The sequence below is a fragment of the Neopelma chrysocephalum genome, unplaced genomic scaffold (assembly GCF_003984885.1).
Source record: "Neopelma chrysocephalum unplaced genomic scaffold, ASM398488v2 Primary Assembly neopelma1_24, whole genome shotgun sequence".
Taxonomy (NCBI): domain Eukaryota; kingdom Metazoa; phylum Chordata; class Aves; order Passeriformes; family Pipridae; genus Neopelma; species Neopelma chrysocephalum.
In genome coordinates this window covers 33,582,308-33,605,329 of record NW_020897693.1, presented here as the reverse complement: position 1 = coordinate 33,605,329, position 23,022 = coordinate 33,582,308, and the positions used below count along the sequence as shown (strand labels likewise).

General features: G+C 49.8%; 1 protein-coding gene across 1 annotated transcript in view; it reads left to right on the top strand.

Annotated features, from left to right (window-relative positions):
* LTBP2 (latent transforming growth factor beta binding protein 2) overlaps positions 1–23,022 on the top strand; it is a 71,654-nt gene that overhangs the window by 21,401 nt on the left and 27,231 nt on the right. Inside the window, exons 4-8 of the mRNA XM_027671674.1 lie at positions 11,124–11,305; positions 12,571–12,741; positions 14,323–14,523; positions 14,881–15,149; positions 16,713–16,815. Coding sequence (XP_027527475.1) covers positions 11,124–11,305; positions 12,571–12,741; positions 14,323–14,523; positions 14,881–15,149; positions 16,713–16,815 — 926 coding nt within the window. The remainder of the gene's footprint in view (positions 1–11,123; positions 11,306–12,570; positions 12,742–14,322; positions 14,524–14,880; positions 15,150–16,712; positions 16,816–23,022) is intronic.

Sequence of the window (23,022 nt, the reverse complement as noted above, 5' to 3'; positions counted from 1 at the left end):
CTTGTTCTTCTGCACCTCCTTGGGAGTGATTCCTATAGCTTAATTCAGCCTCTAGGCAGTTCAAATGCACTTTCCCTTCTAACTGAAAGAAAAATGCTGCTACTGTCAGCTTAATCTGAGACTCCATGCAAGAGAGCAGGGTGCAGGGCAAATGCATTTTACATGTGGTAGGTAAGGTAGTACAAAAAATCCAGTTTATAGTCTATTTTATATACTATACATACATCATTTGGGACATTTATGACAATACAATTTATACAGCAGTTCTGTAAAAGAGGAAGATGTTAGAAGAGCACTAAGGCCACATGATCAAATGTTGGAGAGTTTTCCTAATGCCTGAATCAGGATTGTCATCTAGCTTGCTTTCAGCTCCCTTGTGCATATGGGTTATGCTGCAGTTTCTCATACCTGACTGTGCATTGCCTTATTTGGTTTAAGCTGATACTTCAGTAAAAGCAAAGCTGTTCTCTTTGGTTTTGAGTGTTTTCCATAAATCACCAGTGCTAGCAGGAAACAAGGGATTAATTGAAGTTGATTTGGTACAAGGGGTGGTTGAAGTGAAGATCTGGAAGTTTCCATATAAAATATACTCATTCTCCTCTCCTTTCTTCAGAAGCATTCTGAGAAATGCTGCCTTGAGTGCTTGGTGGTGGATGGGATTGGTACCCAACTTTCTGCACCACCTTCTTTTTGTCCCATCTATATGGAGGCTCTCTTCAGGGACATGCAGAAACTAAACATATAGGCAGGAATCGAGAAGATATTCAAGCTGGAAAAATATTATCTGTTACAGTTGAAGGAAAAATATCCTCCACAGGAGGAAGAAATCTGGAAGGAGAGGCTGAAATTTTGCAGGGTAGAAGTGAACAACAAATTAGGCAGCAGAGGGTAATATGTGCAGCTGCATATGAGGGACTGGTGGTGCTTAGGACTTTGGAGGCAAAAGCCCCAAGTCACATGGGTTTTCTCCTGTGCACCCTGGGGTCCTGCTCTGAGTCAAGGTATTCTTCATTGCCAGAAAAGATCTTGACATATTGGAAAGAGTTCTGAGAACTACAACAGGAGGTAGGGAGCTGAGGGTTAATAGACCCATATCTGGAAAACTGAGCCAAATGCTGACCTTGGAGGATGGGGAACATACTTTGAGGCTGAGGCTATTAGGAGGGGGCAGACAGGGTGTATTAGATTGCCTGTAGCCTTGGCAGGGTGGCCATGCAAATTTTTCAGCAATAAGGCTTTCTAAAAAGCAAAGTGCCAAACTCTTGCAGGGATGTAATGACAGGTTGATAATGACACTGGAGCTTTGCCTTCTCCATCACTTTGGAGCTGTGCTGCTGAGGAGCTGGAGTCCAGGCACTGCCGAAGCAGGCACAGTGCTCTGGATCCCTTCCAAATGAGGATTCCATGAAACCTGTTCCTCCCTGATGGTCCTTGGTATGGATACTGAAGGCCACATGAGAGAGGTGTAGAGCAGATTCGTCGTCATGGTACTTCTGGAAACTCTGACTTTGCCAGCAGGCATCATGCATACGTGGCCAGGAGTGCTCCTAGTCCCCAGGCAGCCTCTAGTCTTCTGGCTAGTGAGTAAGTGGAGGGGTGGAGCCAGTGCAGAACAGCACAGACTAAAACTCACTGAAATGCTCATTCTCCAATCATCGGCAGGGCTGAGACTTCAAGAGTGGTCAGCAAAGGTTACATCTCAACACACCTCTCATGGATTGAGTGCTGCAGGTGAGGGAATCCTGTGTATGGCTAGGGATGGAGAGATGTGAGGAGACCTAACCACATTGAGCTGATAAATCCAAAGGCCAGGGCATCCTGCTGGGTGTTCGACCATTATTTGAGCTTAAAATGTATCTTAGATCTACAGTGTTTCCAGGGTGAGTGGGAGACTTCCCAACACCACCTACTGTAGATGAAAAGCCTTCACTTCTTCAAATGAGAGCACTACACTCATCTCCTCTCCACCCAATTGCTCTCATGCCCAGTGTGTGTGTGTGCCTGTGTGCACGCAGCCGCAAGCTCTTCACCTCACTTGCACGCCTGGGATGAGAGAGGCTTTGCCTGCCCTCTTCATGTCCTGTGTAAAGCGGGGCAGGCAGCCGACTCCCCCCACTCCCTGGGGTGCATGTGAGGATGAATAGGCTAAAGTGTTTTTTCAGGGCTTTGAAGCTGGCAGCCTGGTGGAGGGGTGGGTGTCACTAGTCAACAAGATGTTAATGAAACTCAAAAGTGCTTGTTTTCGTACTGTTACGGGGGGAGATGAGTGATCTCCCTGCAGCCAGTGATGAGCTTTTTCTCTGGCTGATGCCCCTGCAGCAGGTTTCATTAGATGGCAGCCAGGTCCTCAGATTGCAGTTGTTGTGTCTTATGGAAACAGAAGGCCCTTTCAGATGGAGATCTTGGTGTGCTTCTGGGCACAAGGACAGGTCGATATGTTGTCCTCTCCTCTTGCATGTCACTGCCCTAAATACAGGTCCTTCCCCTGCCAGGTAGAACCCTGTACTGAGGAACTCGGGGAGCAGGAGAGGGGCAGAAGAGGCATTGCTGTGGTTGGTGAAAGGGATTGAAACCTCAGTGGGGTGGTCACGTTGCACGATGGACAAACCAGCTCTCCAGCTGCACCAACAGCTTATGCCTGGTTTTGTGATAGTGAAAAAGCTGTGGCTATGGGATGATGTCTGCAGTAAGACAGTGGCACTGATGGGGACCTGCATGTGAGGGCAGCTGTTAGGATACTTCTGGATGTGTGTCTTCTCACTAAGGCATGAGAGTGGCTGTGCGACTGCATTTGGGAGCAGTGCTGTGCCTGTTGATTGTGCTGCTGAACACTAGCCTCTAGGTGCAGCAGGGGAGCCAACTGTGGCAGTTTTCTCATTGTTTCAGCCCAAACGAGTGTGCGGCTGAGCACAGTAAGCCAGCCTGGGCAGTTCTGCCAGAGAAGTGGTAGCTTGCCTGGTCTACCTTATATCCTCTAAATTCCTGTTTTAGTCTATGGAGTGTGCAAGGTTTGGCCCATATGTGGCATTTGTAATTAGGAAGCCTGGCCTGGTTCCTCTGGTGGCTCCACTTGAAGCTCAGAGTGATTGCAGGCTGCATTTTGATTTTTCTGAGAGTCATTGGCTTGCACTTCAGCTCTGGAGACAAGCAGATTGCAAACAGCTCTTTATCACATTTGGCTTTTGGAAGTCACAGTTCTGGCCATTTTATGGGTCAGCACTAAGGTCTGATGTATCCAGCCTTGGGTGCAATCTGCAGCTCCTGGTGCCGTGCCCTTGTGCAGGGCATGTTTCTGCAGCCTCGCTGGACTAGGCAGGTGCTGTTCCCATGCTTGGAGAGCTGGACTTCTTCCAGGGAGTCAGTTGCTCACTGCTTAATATGCAAGAGCAAAGAAGAACACTCACAGGGTGGCAGGTGGCATGTGTGGCACGTGTGACAAGGGAAGGGCATTTAATGTCAGCTGAGAGCTCTGCAGAGGCATGTGAGCAGCCACTTTGGCTAAGGAGCAAGTTAGATCCCCAGAGGCTGGTTAAAAAGAACCTATTAACTTTCTGTGTACTTAGACGGGTTCGCTTTTGTATGTGGTGTCCAGCAACTCCTGAGCAGATAAAAATAGAGTTCACAGCCCATCTCTTTCGCCCTCTTTGTTTTCTCACACTGCGTGGTGGGCTGGGAGCCAGCAAGGATGGCTCTGCATGACTAGCACTGTTTTGGGGCCTAGAAGAAGGAGGATGCCAGGGTGATGGTGGTGAAGCCTGAGCTTGGTGGCACAGGGCAGACAGCTGGGGACTTTACTGTCCCATGGACTTGTACATCTCTTGCTATGGTTTGTAGTGAGAGATCCAGAGAAATCTTGGCCAGCCACTGGTGTATATGTCAAGTGGAGCAAGGAGCTGGAGTTACCACTGCAAGATGGCATGGGAGAGAGCCCAAAATGAGAGCCATATGGGCTCTGTGACAGCTTCTTACTAGCCATGGTGAGGGATAGGGGTGGCACCTGGATGCTGGAGTGACATGGCTCTTGGCATGTACCACCACATTGAGTGTCATGTGAGGGAGGGAGTCTGACACATGTTCCTGGCCACGCAGACCCACTTTGGCAGTGCTGTTTGTGCCCAAGGAAAAGGGTGTTGTCAGTGGCACCTCTGCCTACAGAAACTCTAGAGGTTTCACAGCAGAGGGAAGATTTGGATGACTTGTACCTTTATGTCTCTGTAATGGTCTAGATGCCTGTGTCTGGTGTCCCAACTGACATGGGATCTGGCTGCAGGTGTCTGTGAATCCAACACAAAGGTACTGAGTGGTTATTCCTGTGGCCTTCATGGTGCACAGGTTCTGCTTGACTCTGCCAGGAAAGTCTTCTGCCTGGGGGAGGCTGGTAGCTGCTTCTCCTGTGCAGAAGAACTTCCCTTGCCTTCCACCAAACCCTGAGGAACAGGGACTTCAAACTTCAGTGTCTCCCTCATTTGAATGGGGGGTACTAGAGCTGAAGACAGCTACAGGCAGGTTTCAGAGGTATTTCTGCTGCTCCTGGAGATAATAAACTGAGGTAGGATTTATGGACATGATGTGGGTGGGCTTGAAGTCAGGTGCCTTGTATGGTGTGGTTTTCCCTGTCCTCCCCTAGTTCTAACAGAGCTGTCTTCCTTGTCAGCGTGTTTGTGAGCTAATTGATAATAAACTTGAGTGCTCTCTAAGCAATGCCTCTCCTGTGCTTGGGGGCCTGCAGACTGAGCCATGAATCCTGTCTGCCTGCTGAGGAACCTGTTTGGAGTCCAAGAAAGGGGAAGTTTCTGGTTTGCGGTCAATTTGCTGCTTTCCAAGGCTGGCTGCTTCTCTCTCCCCCTGTAGACACAGACACTGGTGTTAAGGCTGCCCATTCTTCTGCGATGCTTTAGTGGAAAATCAGCAACTGCCGAGCATTACAAAGGGGGAAGTGAATCATTGGTTTTGGTCCCTGTGGCCCCAAGCAGGGAGGGTGTTTTGCCAAAGGGATAGGTGGATGGACAAGACAGACACCAAGTATATTGTTCGATGTTTAAAATCCAGGGGAGAACCTGCCAGTTGTCCCGGCAGGTTATCAGGGGCTGAGCATGACTCAGCCCCTGACCTGGCTGAAGCCTCTCATCTTGGAGATGCGCACACAGGCTGCAGGCTGGAGGAGCTGGGGTGGACTTGACAGTGCTTCAGTGGCTCCCCTCTGTGGGACTCTGCTCCCAGCTCCGTGGGCAGCATGTGGCCTCTCCAGGTGCCTGGAGGCAGCAGTTGCATCCCAAGCAGCAGGCTGGTTGCATTTGGAGAGATGGAGCTTGTTGGGCTTGGGCCCTGGGATGCGGGTTTCTGGACCTTTGAAAGAGGGTTTCTTCTATGAGGGCTGCTTATCTTCAGCTTTGTTTTGGCCAGTGCTGTCCTACTCTGTTGTTGCCTTCCTGGGAATTGCTCCTTAGGTCTCTGTGATCTCTGTCATCTCTCCCTGATGCTCAGCATGGTGCAGATTTGTTCCAGCTGGAAGAGTGGCTTTCCAACCCTCATCTGTCCAGCCCTTGCCTTGTTTGGGGTTAGCACCCCTCCCTGGTGACTGCACTGCCCACGATTCACTCTCTCCACAGTGCTTCAGGCCATCCACCCTGCTGTGGTCATGGCTGGGGAGAGGGTGAGGCAGGTTGGATGACAAACCAGTAACACTCTTGTGGTACTTGGCTCTGCATTTCCTTTACACAAATAGAAGAAACACCATTTCCCAGCTCACTTGCAATCTGGCCAAAGTCAACAGTTGGATGAAGGGTGGCCGATAGAAGCTAAATCCAGGAAAGACTGAGGTGTTGCTGCTGGGGAGTGGGAAGTGTTTTGAAGAGTTTGCCACCTTTGCCTCCAACCCCAAGGAGGAGGCCTGGCATTAAGACGCTACGAGAATGATCTGCCCCGCCTGGACTCCCTCTGGCTTTTGCTTACCCAAAGAATCATGATCATATAAAGTGATCAGAGATTTGAAAACACTTTCTGTGTACAGTGGGTTAGAAAAACAGTATTGTTTTCTAGATACCTTAGTCTCAGTGATTTAGACTTGGTTATTGTGATCCTGTGTACCTAGTCTTGAAATTGTAGGCTTAAAAAAAAAAATGTGGTTGATTCAGAAAACAAGAGTCCTCATATCCATCTGTATGGTTGTTGGGAGTCTGCCAGCTCAGTCCTCAGTGGAGTGACAGGATACCACTCACCTCCTCTAGCCAGGGAACAGGCACCTTGCAGGTTCATATTGGACTGGCAGGAGAGCACGATATCCAGGGAATACAAATACCTTCTCTACCCTGCTGTGACCAAAACCTATTGCAAATAAAATGTTTACATACAATGGTGCTATAGCAGATGTGTGGATCCCTTGCTGGATGTCATATAGGTATCATTTGGATCCTGCAGGGTTATGTAGCACTAGAATGTAAGGGACCAGATCTCCCCTAGTTGTTCTGACTTCTAGCATGTGTCCTCAGGGGCCTATGGGGAGTCTTGGTCCTTGACCTGCAGTTCAGAAGAGGGCAGCTACAAGCGCTCTTTGGGTAGTTTTGAACTGTTGCAGATGTGGATCAGTCTGTCTGCACAGCTCCCTCCGATCCCAAGTCTCTTTTAATTTCAGTTATCACCTAATACTTACAGGTATTTCCACGTGAAGGTGACTGAGATGTCAGCCAGTGACCTTTCAGGTGATGGAGATCAGCAGGAGCACATATATCCATGCTCCTGGAAGGAGAACGCTGCTCCCTCTGCCTTTCCTCCTTTACCTGTGTTCCCCTGGACCACTGCTGCTGTTACCTGACTCTGCAAAGGCAGGCGCTCTAGGACAGCTCAGAAGGAGAGGTGTCCTAGGAGTCTGCATGCTGTTTTTGCCCCACAGGCTGTGCCCGACACAGAGAAAGTTGTCAGCAGCTCTGACGGATGAAAAGCAGAGAAACCAGCTGCCTGGCAGGTGGTTGTCTATAAAGGAAGAGACCACTGCCTCTTTGCAGAGATCTGTGCTGGCCGTGTGCCTGGCTGGAAGAGTGGAAGTAATACCATGTTGAGGGAGGCTGTAAGACTGAATGAATGTGAAGCCCTGGGATTTTAATTGTCCTGGAATATAGTGCTTGAAATGTCAACCTCCTCTGCCTCTTCAGTGCTTCTTTTCAAGCAGGTGGAGACATGCAGAATGTTTAAACAAGCTTCACACTCTGCTGATTTGGAGCCACACCATCTGTTTGCCATCCTCGCTCTTACCCCTAGGACAGTCACACCAACAAAAGAACCTGTGGCAATGTAGATCCCTGGGAACTGGCCAAGCTCCAGCCATATGTATATTAAGATCCTCCAAATGGATAAGGGTTGCTAATGGCTTCTGAGTGGATCAATACAGATGTAATGAGCTCAGATTCATTTCCCAAGACACTTGAAGCAAGCCTGTCCCTGTCTACCCGGCATGGACTGCCTCTGAAGGTTTGGAGGGGAAAAGCTCTGTTTTGTATTCCCTGACCATGAGCCAGCTGCTTGGCATGATTTGGGAATGGATTGGGACTGACAAATTGAGATGGAAAGATGCCTTTTGCCATTGATTTCTATTGCCCAGGGTAGAATGGTGTTACTCAACTCAGTCCACAAATCCCAGTGCTCATATGCCTAGAATAGAACCAAATAAACAAATTATTCAAAGCAAATCTGACTTCCCCCCCACTCCCCTGCTGCGACTCACTCTGGAATGCTTTGCCAACAGGATCTCGGTAGGATGGCTTTTCCTCAAGTGTTGCAAACTATGGAGTAATGTTCCTACTCCATTTTTCCTTTGAAATTGGCACCACCTCTTGCAGTAAGCTCATATAATCCCTTGTTCTTTGGAACTGAAATGCTAATGATTATTTTATTTAAAGCCCTTCTTTTTTTTTTTGTGGGTCTTGTTACAAAATCCTGGGAATGAAAAGAGATGCTCCTAAAGCCAAAGGGTGGAATTACTTCAGGCAGGCAATGGGTAGAGCCCAGTCAAGCCCTGCTACTTGCACATAGCATGCTCCCTTCGTCAAGGGTCAAAATGATCTGAGGGTTTTCAAGCAGAAGAGCCAATATTTCCTTGTGTTATGCCACCAGTCACCTTCACCCAGTGACTCTTCAGAACTCCGGGCTGAAGTTGCCCTCAAATGACCAGCACTAAGACAGTCAGTGTTATTGGGCTGAGGAACTCACTTCTTTTCCTTGTGTGCTTCTGTCTATGCAGTAAAAGACCTTGGAACCCCAGCCATGTTCACCCATAGGACTATGCTTGGGATCTCTCACTAGAGATCAGAGAATAAATGTGCCTGAGCTTCCAAGGCTTGGTAGCTCTCACCTAGTGTCCTTAGAGTTCCATATATCTTTTTCTTTGTCACTAACAAAACTAGCAGTAGCACACTAGGTGACAAAGCAGTAGGTAGCAGGCACTAGAAGTTCATTTGCTGGCTGCAGGGCTGAATTAATAGCTCAGAAATGTGTGGGCAGGTCATGCCTGTGCCATCAGGGATAGGTGGTACTCTGCAGAATCTCAGGAGAGTTTCTGAAAGGGACTAAGGTAGAACTGAAATAAGGTTCACTTCTCTTCAATTATTCTGGCTAGCCTTGCTGATTATTGAAAAACAAACTCTCATCTCAGTTTAGATCTTGATTTTAACAAGACAATGGTATCAGGAGTTGGGGAATCCAATACTGAGGTTTTTGCAGAAGGAAAACAGCTATACTGCTGCATGTGGGTATGATTTCTAGTACAGAATCATTTGGCTTCAGTTTGCAGATGTTGTTTCATGGTTTGCCTTTCTTGGTTGGATTACATGGCTCTTTACACCTGGTGTTTTGTTCCTGTGGAGAAACCTGTGTCCTGTAGTCAGAGCACCTCTTAATCTTCTTTTTCCTAAGTTGAAGAGATTGAATACTTTAGATGTCTTACAGAAAGGCATTCTCACTAGCCCTCCAATTATTTTTGCCATTCTTTTTCCTATATCCTCTCCAGTTTTTTGACATCCCTTAGAAGATATGACATAACTTCGCATCAGAGCTAGATGATATTGCAGCATATTTACATCCTACTGTCATGAGGATGTGTAGGGAGGGAAAAATACCTCCTTGTTCCTGCATGTTTCACTGTCCTGATGTCAGGGCATTGAACTGACAGTTCATATTTAATCGTTTGTCATTGCCCCCGAAATCTTTTCAGAATTTCTGTTTTCCAGGATCATCTCTGACTATCTGCAGCTGCTCCCTGCATTCCTTCTTCCTATAAGTGTAATCCTGCATTTGGCTCTATTAAAATCCCATGTTGATTGGAAGGATTTGCCCTCCACAGAGATCCAAACTGTTCTGTCTGATTGCTCTGTTCTCATCAGGATACACCACATTGTGAATTTTTGTGTCAACAGCACACATTATCAATGTCGATCATATGTTTATTTTGAAATAAAAATATTTATTTCCAGATGAAATTCTTGAATCGTGCCAGGCCTCATACTGATGACCCTGGAACCCATCTAATTCCCTCCCCAGTGACGACTGTTTTTTGTGTTCTGTCACACTGCCAGTTTGTTATTAATTTTGCATGTGCCTGATTGACATTCTACTGCCCTGTTAATTTTTTTATCGGAATAGCATAGACTCTGAGCTTCTTGGTGTGCATGTGTGTAATTCTATCAAATTATGAAAATTAACTCCTTTGTCGAGAGTGGTTCTTCATATTCTTCATAGATTCTCTTCACAGATTCTCTTCACTTCACTTCTGTATTCCTTTCCTTTAGTTCCCAATTGATTGACCTGTATGTCATCTTTTCCATTGCTCAGGGCAGATTTTGGGCTCGCTGGCTGTGTTGCTCTTGACCTGTTTGAATACCAGCACAGCATGAGCTCCCTTTCCATCTCCCCAGATCTTATTCCAAGTTATCCAAGGAATGTCAGTGAGGCAGAGCCACCTCTCATTGGATCATCCAATCCTCTTGGGTTTAGAAATTTGTGTTTCCTGTAGACACTGTAACACACCCCCTGTGCTGACTGTGACAGGGAAGATGGTAAAAACCATAGAATGGTATAGATTTCTCTGGACACTTCAGTGAGAGAGTGCTGGTCTCTTTGCCCCAGCCATTCAGTCAGAGATGGAGGTGTTGGACAGGGTATGCAGAAGAGCTGTCAGTGCTTAAGTTCAATTGCAGAGGCATCCAAGGCTGGGACTTTCAAAGGAACCTAAGGGGCACGTGGGCAGTCAACCTATTTTGGCTCCCAGTTGTACGAAGCCTTTTTCTTTGCAGGTGGGGCAGGTGAGACTGAGAGAGACATTTGTTGGGAAGCAGAGCACCCTTTTGGAGGCTTGGTGCTGCCAGTCAGTTAAAGGGAATGGAAGCAAGTGCAGTAGAGCAAGATGTACTGCTTTGCTGGTTTAATGAGAAGAGCTCTGCCTAGTGGCCTGAATGGCTTTATAAAAGAGAGTGTATGAAGTGTAACCTTGTGAGCTGGGTGGCTTTTCCATGCTTAGCCCCCAGAGAACACCAAAAGCCATAAATGCAGTTAGTGCAGAAAGTTGTAACTGCACTTACAGACTTGAGTTCTTGGTTATTCTCTCTTGTTTGTGACTCTCATGGGCCAAGTTTTGTTTATGTGCTTGCTCTGGTCTCTCTTCTGACTGCCTCACTGTTTTTTTAGTGCTTCTTTGGGGATGGAACAGCAGGTCCTGAGAAAGCTCCCACCATAAGAACAAGTGTATTTGGAGATGCTTGTGTTTGCTGGGGGAGGGGTATGGTGGGGCAAGGAGCAGCCCTTGAGTGTGATGGGCAGGCAGAGGTTCTTCAAGGCAGCTGGGGCATTCCTGTGGTGGAACGGCCTGATGTCTTGGTACAGATAGGGCATCTTGGTGAATACTGTGCCCTACCAGGCTCAGGGCATGGGGCATGGTCCCTAGAGTGAAATGGTGCCATGGTGATGACTGAAAGCAGGTTAGGAGTGGGATCCTGCACAGATTGACAGAGCTCTGTGTCTGGGTGGTGGCTCAGGCAGCTCAGCAGTGAAGGTTGCTGCGGAGTACGCTGGTGAACAGGTACTGTGGGTCAGCACGGTTACTCGTGAGGAATATTGGTTCATTTTTTTCTCTTCCACAGGACTCAGAGCAGAATTGGCTCTCCTGTCTCCCCCCAGCACACAGGGTTATCAAGGACTGTCCGGCGCTACCCAGACAGCAATGGCCAGCTCACCTCTAATGCACTCCCCAATGGGAATGGCCATGAGCAGAGCAGCTCTGGGCCACATGCAGTTTCCCAGGAGCACACCTTGTCTGCAAAGGGTAAGGCCTCCAGGGCTGTCACTCTTTTGGGACTTCTTGTTGTGGTGTCATGGGAAACAGCAACGCTTTGACTGGGGATCCCCAAGAAACCCTGAACTCCCAGGACTGTGCTGCTGAGTGGGATGGAAAGGAAAAGTCAGCACAGGCACTGCTAGGCTTGGCAAAGAAAGGGGCCCTACTGAAGGTGGACAAATCAGTGGAGCAAAATGCTGATGGTATGAGAGAAGAGCCATGGGATGTGACAGTTGCCTCCCAAAGGTGTTAAACCTGAAGGGAGATGGCCTCAGTCTGTAGGAATGGTGTCTCCCAGCTTCCTCCTCAGTCCAAACAGCCCTCAAGGTCAGATTGTGCAACCAGTGTCTAGTTCTTCCCTTTGGCTGCCCCCTTGGTGCCTTCTGACTTGAGCAGGGATCAGGCCAGGCTGCTGAGATGTGCAGTTGATGGGCCTCAGCACCTCCCCAACTAGGACAGATGGAAATCATTTTCTGCAGCTTGGCTCCCCCTGAACCTGTGATTCCCCAAGGAGGGACCATGTGGCACCTCAGCCCCTATAAATAGGGCCATGAGCCTGGCTGAAGCTGTAGTCTGAAAGTGGAGATTGAAACAGGGAGAGTGGGTGTTGAACACAGCAAGGGGAGCACATGACTATCTTGGTGGGGTGGAATAGAAGGCTCTGGTGTGAAGCCACCTGGTTACACAATAGTTCTGCCTGTTGTCCATTTTTCACAAGCCCCCAAGAGCTCTGAGTATGACTTACCCCTGTATCTAAGGATGGTGAGGGACCAGAAGGGGACCATAGATAACTGCAGGAGGTCAGGGGACACTTGTAGGAAGACATCAGTTTTCTCAAGCCCTGATGCTCTCTTTTATGAATACCAGTGTGTTCATGTGGGAAGCCTTCCAGTGATTTAAGAGCAGCCAGTCTCCTGGCTGCTGATGTGGCTGGAGAAGGAATATTCTTTAAAGCAGAAGATCACCCTTTATACTGAAGTTAGTGCATGTATGTCCCTTCACAGGGAGTTATGCCACTCCAGCCTGGCAGGCAGAACATGCTGCTTGCCATTTTTCATGTGTTGACAAACTCTTACAGGTGGTAGAACAGAGAACAGGCTGGAGTGAGCAAGGGACAAGGAGAAATACCACCCTGGACAGAGACATAGACCCCTCTTTGCTCTGGAAATACTTTGGAGCTTAAGCTATGAATTACCACCCCCCCCCAGCCTGAAGATGTTGTTTCCACTCAGCACTACTCTTTTCTTTCATAGGGGCCAACCTGACAGAGAAGATTAGGAAGATAAAAATCATCTTCACACCCACCATCTGCAAACAGACATGCCGGAGTGGACGCTGCTACAACAGCTGCGAGAAAGGAGACACCACCACTCTCTATAGCCAAGGAGGGCATGACCACGATCCCAAATCCGGCTTCCGCATCTGTGAGCACCCCAAGGACCCCAGCCCACTTTCTTGCCTGCTCCCCCACTCTCTTCTTCCTGCCTTTCCTGACTCTACAGATGAAGCGCTTGGGCTGCTGTAGGGCTGAGAGGAGATGGCCTCTCTCAGTGCCTTGGAAGATGTCTTCTGGGTTCTTTAGAGCTTACTCCGTCTCTGGGGGAGGAAGACAGACTTTGCCTCATTGCTGTCTTTTGTGGGCAAGCAACTGCTGTTTCCATCCCACTCCGGCTAGAGGGGATACATGTGTTTGAGTCAGGCCTGCAGCCAAACCTCACCACCCCCTTCTTCTCAGAGCCAGCTCACTGCTTTAGTTGGCATCTAGTCTTGAGGCTGATTTTCATCACCTAATTTCCTCCTGTTCTCTCCTTAACTCACGTGGCAGCCAGGGGAGCTGGCTGCAGGTTGCAAACTGTTCTTATAAACAGGGTTGCTGAAACCTCTGCTTGCCTTTCAGAGCTGCTGGGATTGCTCATCAAGTCACTGGGATATCCAGCTGTGGGTTGGTCACATTGTCTTGGAGCCAGTTGGTGGGAGCAATGTGCTGGACCTGTTGAGACTTGTCCTCTGAGTGCCTCAGTATCACTCAGAATTCTTTTAACACTGAGAGAATGCAAAGTCTGGCTGTTGTGGGCACTGATGGATAATGGTGTTCACAGGAATTTCTGCTTAACTCCCAGTCCAAAAATGTGTCTCCTTCCCCAAAACTGGGTGCTGGGTTTGAGCAAATAAACTTGAAACAGGATGGGTGTTATCCCCTGGGATGAAGCTGACAAGCCCATCCAGGAATGTGGAGCAGCAGTGTCTCATCTCACACTGAAATGAGTCAGGATAGTCTGTCAGGGAATCCCATGCCTTGCTTGAGTGTAGTTCACGGTGAGATGCTCTGGGTCAGTCCAAGCATCTGATGAGGTCAGAAAGGACGTGATTTTGGTTTCATCTGTGGATGCTTTTTCTGAGCCTGTGCGGATGAATTGCTCTTGATTCTTTTGTCCCACTCCACACTTCTCTCACTTGAACTGCTGGCGGGGCCAGGGCTGGCTGTGAGACAGGCTCTGAGGATGTGGCTCTCTACCTGTTCTCTCCTGCCTCTCCCATCCTGCTGAGTTCCTTTCTGGGCTAGGAGTAAAAACCATGCCAGGTGGGGAGGGGGCAATGCAGAAGCAAAGGAAATGTGCTGACTTGGCCACACAGGGCTGCCATAGCTCCTGACCCAGTCCAAAGGATTCTACTGTGTTAGTAACACCACCTTGGCCTTGGGGGGCTACCCCCCAGGGCATGGGTGCCCCAGCCTGGCTGTGGCCCTAGAGCCCAAGGGAGGGCTCATCTTCTTCAACCTGTGTCTCCAGTTGTGAGCAGATCTTGGGGAAGATGGTGTTGCCCAGCAGGGACCTGAGCCTGCCTTCAGGCTGCAGGTGCTGACCCCAGCACAGTGCTGGGCCTGGTCCTTAGGCACCATGGGGCTGGTACTGGCCAGGTTCAGCTGCCTGGTGTCCCACAGCTGGCCTTGGCTAAGAGGCAGTGTCTCGGTTCCTCCTCTAAGCAGACCTTTCTTTGCCTTGCAGATTTCTGCCAGATTCCCTGCCTGAATGGAGGGCGCTGCGTGGGCCGGGATGAGTGCTGGTGTCCCTCCAACTCCACAGGGAAGTTTTGCCACCTGCCAGCTCCCTCTCTAGAAAAGAAGCAAGGAGGGAGAGCCCCAAAGACCCCAGCTGGCGGCTCCATGAGGCACTCCACCTATACCCTGCCCTTGTCCAACCAGCTGGGTGAGCATGGCCAGTGGCTCCAGACCCCACATTTTCCTCCTACTTTGTGTACTCCTCAGATCTTCATTAACAGGCCTGAGGAGGCCACTACCTCCTTATGCTTGCTGTTTCAGGCCAGTTTGTTAGAAAAGAGGTCCCTCTAGTTTCTAAAGGGGGCTGAGGATTTTTGTAGGTTTTGGTATGTTTGTCCTGTTTTTGGGCCAGAGAAATATTTCCTCTTAGATGCATTGTTCCTCTAGATTTCCTGTTGGGCTCAGTGTACCTCTCCTCCCTTGTGACTTTGTTGATGACAAGATGCTTTTTGGGTGCCAAATTTTTGCCAGATTGTCACAAGTGAGGTGTAAACTCATATTCCAGCTTCCCTGAACCCTTCTCTGGTGAATGTCCACATCAACCACCCTCCAGAAGCCACTGTACAGATTCACCAGGTGGCCAGGGTGCGGGGTGACGCAGAGGTGTCAGAGGATAACAGCGTGGAGGCAGTCCTGGTTCCTCAGCTGGCTACTGTGCCCTGGTACACCTATGCCCATGGAAATGGCAACAGCATTGCCAGTGAGAGCAGCCAGCAGCAGCAGAGAGCACCAGGGCTGCTGGGGAGATGCTTTCGGGAGGCTTTCCATGGGCAGGTAAGAGGTCACCTGACAAGTGATGGAGTGTGTGTAGTGACATGTTTGTTGTTCTTTGGTATGGGAGCATTGGCTTATGGGGCAGGGGGCTGGCTTCGTTCTGTGAAGCTGTTCAGCATCGGCATGGGCATCATGCAGGTGCTGTGGGCACAGGTAGCAATGTGTTAGTACTTGGGAAGAAAAAATTCTTTGCTTTGGTCCAACAGAGAGACCTCACTGCCTTACCCTGACCAGGCTGTGCCCTGGGGCAGCACAGCCCAGACTTGATGACTTTCACACACAGTCTCGTTTGAAAAGGGTGCCCTATTTATAGTAACATTTACTGCCATGCTCTGTGATTATTGTAGGAAACATATAAAACATAGGAAAATTCCTTTCCCTCTCAGACGATAAATGGAAGTCTGATTTCCATGGAACGACGCCTTCCTGGGCAGCTTGATCGGGGCTTGGGAAGCAAATGCACGTGAGGGACTTTCTCACCCCTGTCCCACAATCATCATAATTTCTTATTTTGTCTTTCCCCATCTGTTTCTCTTGTGTCACTGGAAAAGCATTGGAGGTTTTTGGCACCCACAGGAACACCTGTGAGCTTCCCCACAGCAGCTCGTGCTCAGCGAGACCCCCCAGCCTGGCAGCTGGGGACTCAGCACTGTCCCCACTGCTCCCCAGCGTTTTCTAGGGGGCTGCTCCCAGTTCCCACCTCATCTTTCAGTCACTCCCATCCAAGTAGTTTCTAGCAGGATGTGTTCTTAAGCCATTTTCTAGTGAAAAAATAAATTATATCAGACCCTGAGGCTGGAAAAGCCCTGCTCTCTGTGGGGAAACGGCAGCTCTGTGACCATGAGAGCAGGTGATGATGGCGATGATGCACAGAGATGCTCGTGAATGCCCAGAGAGGCTGTGGGAGATGCTCTGGGGGCGGCGGGGGGTACTGTTGCTGAGCTCACACCGCACCCAGCTGAGGTGATGCCGTGCCTGGGAGAGGGTGAAGAGTTCCGCGGGGAGCGCTTGCCTCTCCCCTCTCAGCCGCAGCCGAGCCGATCGGTATGCGAGTGCTGGGCAGGCGGCCACGTGTGGCTGGAGGGGGGCCAGCTCCAGCTTGTGGGCCCAGCGGCTCCGCTCTAATGGGGAAGCCTGTAATCCAGAGGGCCTTGCTAAGGGCGGGGTAAAAGAAACTCATTCAGCAGAGGAAAGTGCCTGACAGTGAGCTCCCCACCAGGCTTAAGTGGTGCACCCATTTCACTGGCTAATCAGCCAGGCACGGGGCTGATCCCTCACGTGATACCATCTCTGGTTCATCTCTGCTCTGTTTGGTGTCACCTTCCCCTCTGATGGGTGCAGTCGAAGGAGTTTCTGTCAGCACAACTTCTTACTGTCTTAATCCGCATCCTTGGTCCCACTGTGTCCCAGTGGGGAGCTGTACTGAGAGGGCCATACCAGCCTCTGACCCTAAACAGTTGTCCCTCATGCTGGCTCTGCTGCTACTGCACCAGCTGGCTGCAGTGGACAGGCGCATGTTTCCTCTGCATCCCACAGAAGCCTGATCTGCTCCTCTCTCCACAGTGCACTAACCCCCTGCCGGGGCTGACCAAGCTGGAGGACTGCTGTGGCAGCGTGGGGCTCTTTTGGGGTGCAGACCAGTGCCTGGCCTGTCCCCCCCGGCCAGGTGAGTACTGCTGCTGGCCAGGACAGCATGAGAGATGGCCCACATCCTCAATGACCAGAAATGGTCCTGCTGCCTCCTGCAGCAGATGCAGGGAGCAGAGCTGCGGGTCCCACCTGCATGGCTCTCCTTGGCCCAAGGCCCTTGGGCATGGGCATCGTGTCCTTGGTGAGCACAGGGCCATGCTGGCTGCTGCCCCAGCCCAGCAAGGAGCAGTGCTCTGGTTTGGGTGCTGAGCCCAGGCTCAGTGCTTTCTACCTAAACCAGAGCACTGCAAAACCCCACCGTGGCTGATGGTTCCCACCATGCTAGCCCTGCTTAGAGGAAGAAACAGGAAAAAAGCAGCCGTGATTTTAGGAGGTGCAGTTCTAGGTTGGAGGAGGAGGTTGCAGACTTGGCCCTATAGAGTTACGGGCTTGCTCTGGGCCCGACATGGGCTTGGCAGGGGCTCTGGAAATAACACTACATCAAACAATTGGCAGGAGTGCACCCGGGGTCCGTTCCAGGGGCATAGGCGTCCAGCTCTGTTTCTGCTGCACTTGGGAGCCGGATGGACTGCTCCAGCATGAGACGGGGATTCCTCAGCCGCTCTGCTTGGAGTGCTTCATGACTGGCACAGCCTCTTGCACTGTGGCCCTGTCCCATGTTGTGGGAGAAAGGCTGTGTAGAAGGACTCCTGGATGGAGGGGAGGCAGCCCTGTGGGCACAGTGGCTCCGGCATCCAGTGCTGACCGGGTCTGGTGCAGGACAGGGTGTACTTGTCCAGGGAGCTGCTCACCTCTCCCCTGCCTGCCTGGCTACCCTCTTCCATTGCTGCCTGGCTGCCTAATCACATCCATTCACTGGAGCGAAGGACTAAAGAAAACAAACCCTATGGTTCGGGAGACTTTTGACTCCTGAGTAGAGCGTAGGTATCCAAGGTGATAAGTTTTGTGCAAGCAAGTGTGGCATTGGCAACTTCTAGCTCTGCCCAGAGGTTGTCCTGCTCGCTTACACACACATTCCCAAGAGCTGAATTTGTGTCTCATTATGCTCTCTCAGTTCAGTTCCTCCTCAGCCAGGGGAGGGCTGGCTGGAGCCAAATTCCTTGCAATCACAGACGAGGTTGTCAGCATCCTGGAACCTAGTCCAGATCTGGGGAGCTCTGATTGGTGTCATCTTCCTGCGCTACATGGCTCTGCTGTGGCCTCGGCCATGCTACTGTTTGCCTGCCCTCACCCATATGCCAGCCCCAAAGGAGCCTTGGGCACATGTGGTATGGGGGTGATCATGGGGTTTGCAGGTTCAGCACAGACAAGGAGATGCCCCACACAGGCTTTAGCCCCCTCTTCTTTGTCCCTGAACTTCGCACCCCCACTCATGGCTTTCTCTTCCCCATCCCATAGCAGTGTCCCTGTTTCTCACCCTCTCTGTGATCTCACCATTAGAAAGCAGAGTGGCCACTTAATACTTCAGTTAAGCTGCAGGTGGCTGCAAAAACTCTGTACCTCCTTTCTCCTCCATGCCAGGATGCAAGGTATTACTCAGCAGCCAGAGCTGCAGCAGTGATTTGCTCTGCTGAACTTAGAGCTTCAAAATGTGTCTAATCATGGGCTTCTAAAATGTGAAAACAGGCACAAAATACCCCCATGTCCTTCTTGCAGTCAGCCAGCCAGTAGAGCAAATGCACTTAAGAAATGGCTCCTAGCTGCCAGCAGGGCCCACTTTCACAGCTCAACACATGTCCTTGTGTCCCAGCGGCAGTTGAAACTCAAGGCAAGTTGTCACTGCTGGTCTTCATTGAATGCACAGATGCTTGTCTGGCTTTTTTTTTCAGATTAATTTCATGGATGTATGAAAAATGTATCCCTGTGGGTCTTCTGTATTCCTCTGCCACAAGAAAATCCCATTTTCAGTCCTCTGGCTTTGGGTGATAAAAGTTCCTCATTGGAGACCTAATGGCTCTTGTTGGGTTTTGTCAGGAATTCAGGCTAGTTAAAGGGGCCGTTTTCATCCCATTTTAATCATGTGCAAGTATCTTTCTCCTTTGGCTACCTCTGATTGACTACCCCATAACCAGCCCCCCATGTAGGAGACCACAAAATGCAAGTGCAGGGAGCTGTAAGGCAGACACTTAATGGAGGCAGCCTAAGAGAGCCCAGCTGCTGTGGAGTGGGAAGCCCAGGTGGATGGCATGCCTTTCTTTGGCATGCTGTCTTCACTCACAAGATATCTGGCCCCAGAGCGGAGTCAGGGAAACAGTCCTTTCTCAATGATCTTACTTCTTTAAGGGAGCCACTGAGCACTGTGACCTCTCATTGCCTTATGCCTTGTCTGCCAGGGCTTCCAGTTCCATGCCAGCATGAAGGCATCACTCCACGTACTTCCTGCCTGTAGACTACATCCGATGCTCACATTCCTTCTGTCTTCTGGTTTTGCTGGCCTGTATTGTGCTCACTCAGAGTCACTGGGCTGTAGTTCAGTGTCTTGTGCACAGAGATAACATGTCCAGGGGATGTTTCCAGCTTTCTTAGCACTGTGATCTTCAGAGAGAACTCCTTGCTCTTGTGTGTTCCGGGGAGGCGTGCACCAGAGCAGACTTGACAGCACTGGGAATTTAATTACAGCAACTAGAGACAGAAATGGCAGAAGCTATTTCAGTGTAAACACTTACAAATGTACAGAAGTGCAGCCAGGCAAGAGCTAGACAAATGGGGAACTTGTTTGGATTGACTGTCTGCCCGAGACACTGATTGTTAGTAGAGTCTGGATTCGTCCAGATGTCTCCATCGTCTGCAGCTTTCATGTTTGGTACGTGTTTGTGTGTGCAAAGATATAAGAGAAGAAGAAGAAGAATAGGAGGCAGGCATCTGTCTGAGCAAACTTACCATGACCAATCCTCACTATTTTTTGTGTTTTGCTCAGCATCAAAAAAGCCAAGGCACTCAAATGCTTTGTTGCATCCTAATGGGACCATGTTAAAAGCTGAGTTCAAAATTGAGGGTTGACCTGACCAGGGGTCTCTGTAGTGAGTGTTACTTTAGTCTCAGAGATTTCCTTAGGCCCTGCTCAGGATGTGTGGTTTGCTGCTGGGGAGGGTGTATGCTTTTCGGTCTCTTTAGAGAAGTGGGCACAGAGATAGATGTTCAAGCAGGCTATAGTAGAAGTCTCTGGGAGTTGCTGTTGCTCATGCAAGTGACAGCTGAAGATAGGAACCCCAGGATATGTCAGAGACAGCCCTGGGAGAAGGGGGAGAGCAAAGAGCTTGCTCTATGAGCTGTTGGAGCAAAGGCTATCATCCGACCCATGAAAGAAAGAGATGAGCCAGAGGCAAGGCCCTGGAGGGTGGCAGGACACCTGCATGCTGTCATGTGGCTGCAGTCCTTCAGCTGTGGCTAGAGCTGGCTGGATGATATGTGTTGTGTTGCAAGATAGAATAAATCAGATGGAGACATCCAATGGCCCTCACATGTCTTTAGTTCTTGCAGGAAGCAGTGGAGCACACACTGAAAGTCTAGAACAGAATGATAGGAGCAAATGGGACCTGGAAAGTAAAACTTGGAGAAGAGTGATAGTAAGAAAAGGGAATTGGAGGCTGAGGAAGCAGCTGAAGTAGAGACACTTGGATGTGGCTCAGGGAAGGAAGGAAGGAAGCTCAGGGACCAGCAGGGTGTTTAAGCAGTGCTGGTGAGAAACCTGCACTGAAGCAAAATCCTGTCCTGTGGCAAGCTCAGGATGTGGGGCTAGTAGCAGGCACACTGCTGGGCAGAGCTACTCCTGCTTGCCTGCCAGACCATGCATTATTTTGGGGTATACAGTGGTCTGTGGAGAAGAATGTGTTGGAACAAGGATAAGAGATGGTCCATGGAAACTAAACCCAGCAAGACAAGAGCTGCAGGTCGACACAGACCCTGTGGCAGGTGTGGATTTGGACACTGATTCTCCTGAAGGCTTGGCCCTTCTCAGGCACATGGGGATAAAGGAAACTAGTAGCAGAGAGTTCTGCCCAGAGGGGTTCACAGTCCTGCTCTTCTGTCTCCTCCCTGACCGTTAGACTGTACACCTCAGCAACCAGCAGCACTCCAAGAGAAGCCCAAACCAGTGATGAACGCTGTCTCCAGTACTGCCCAAAAGCTACAAGTCTCACCTTTCTCTTCAGGTTTCAGAGACTTTCTGGGTGCAGGAGTAAACCTGTATCTTCCAGGTCCTGATTTTTCAGTGCCTCTGGCCCCTTATTTCCAGCTACAGTCAGCCTGAGCATGGGCTGTGCTGTGCAACCACTGGTGTTGCTCAGTGCAGATCTTCCTACACTGCTTTCTCTCTTCCTGCCTATGGGTTTTAACTGTATTAAGAAACAAGTCTTTGAAGGCTATTGTTTTGTTTTTATTCTCACTCCCCCTGTTTTTTCAAGTTTTTTGTCCTGGAGAAAAGTTTGAATTTCACTGGAAAGTTGGATCCTGCAATGTCTGGCTTGGCATCCACAGCACACCCTGAACGGACCTCCCACTGTGAGAGGGGTGGCAGCTCAACCACGGAGCCGTTATCATCAGAAATACCGAGTGGCTCTGCAAGCTGCACGCTCCCCTGCGCTGTGCCTGCAGGCATTGAAACAGCCACAGGAAGCCCCTTGAAAATCAACCCCTGGGTCTGCTCCTGTGAACAGACTGGGGAGGATACAGGAAAAAAACCCTGGAAATATGGGAAGGAGGCTATGGAGGGGGCTGGTTTTGCCACTGTTACCATGTACCACAGGGATTCTGTCCAGGACAGTAAAGAAGGCCTGGAGGTGGCAAAAGAAGTTGAAACTTCTGCAAGGTTGTGCCAGTACCACAGAGAGCAATGCTTAACCTGGGAAAGCACAGCATTTTCAGGACTGCGTTGTTCTGCACAATGCTTGTTTTGCTCATCATTCATGTGTAGCATCGTGGTATCAGCATACAGCAGCACGTTGTTGCAACAGTGGGGGTTTTTAGGTACAGAGGTATCTTGTCCCAGCTGGAAGCCACTGTGGGAACAGAATGAGGATCTCTCTGTTAAAACATTGAAAGGCAATTAGGAATTACCAGAATCTTTTTCCTTCAAGCATCTTTTTCACTGTGAAGAATCTTTACTGACCACGAGTAGAACTAGAGGGCTTAGTTTTGTATCGCAAATGCCTTTAGTATGATAGATGGAAAGAGTGGAAAAAAAAGGGCTAGCTTTCAGCAGCTGGGCATTTCCTCACTTCTCATCTGACCACAGGTTTGCCTCTTCCCTTTTTAACAGGGTGATATTGGCTGGACTAATGCAATGTATTATCTCATCCTACAAACATTGGCTCACTTCACGCTGTTGTGGCTACCACCACTAGTAGAAGTTTTCCACTGCACCATCACCCTGAGCTTCTTCAAACAGTGTTTGGGGAGCCTGGTCTCTTGGGTAAAACCTTTTCTCCTGGGAAGTGATGCAAAACTAGCCTAGCTGCTTAGAGGTCATCCGGCTAGGCTACAAAATCCCTCTGCTCAATTTCCGTGCATTTGTTTCCCTCCTATTATGCTCTGCTTGAGTATTTTTCTAGCTGGGAACAAAGGTGCTGGTTGAAGTCCTGGGCTGTAGATGCTTCGCGCTCGTGTCCTTCCTGAGTTTGTGAGCATGTCACATGCATGTTCCTTCGTGCAAGCCTGGCCCTGACAGGGATGCCCAGTGCCTGCAGAGCTTGCAGAAAGTATCAGTGGGTGGTAGGAGAGCTGGAGGGAGCATTGAGGAGAATGGAGAGGGAGTCCTAATGTGCAATCACCTGGTGAGCACATTGCTTTGGCACAGCACCCACAGGGCTGAAGTACCCTGGAGGCAAGGCTCTGAAGTCACCTTCAATCACCAATCAATGACCTTCAATCAGAAACCAGGATTCCCTGCCCTCAGCAAGCCTGAAGTCCCTCTGCCTGACAGATGCAGCTCAGCTGCTCCATCCCTATCCTCAGGCTCTGGGAGGACCCTTCCTGGAGAGAGTGTAGACAGACAGACAGATACAGGAGGCTGGGACCCCCATCTCTGAATGCTGACAGATTTCTGCCCTCTCTGATCATCAGATTAGCTTTTTCCCTTTGCTGGGTTCCAGAGGAATAGCCTCCTAAATCAGTCTGTTACTCCTGCCAGTTGCATGAGAGAAGGTTGGATGTTGATCCCCTTTGCAGGAAACTCAGGTGTCCTAGGCTGTTTTTTTCAGGCAGTTTTAGCCATCTCTAGTGTAGT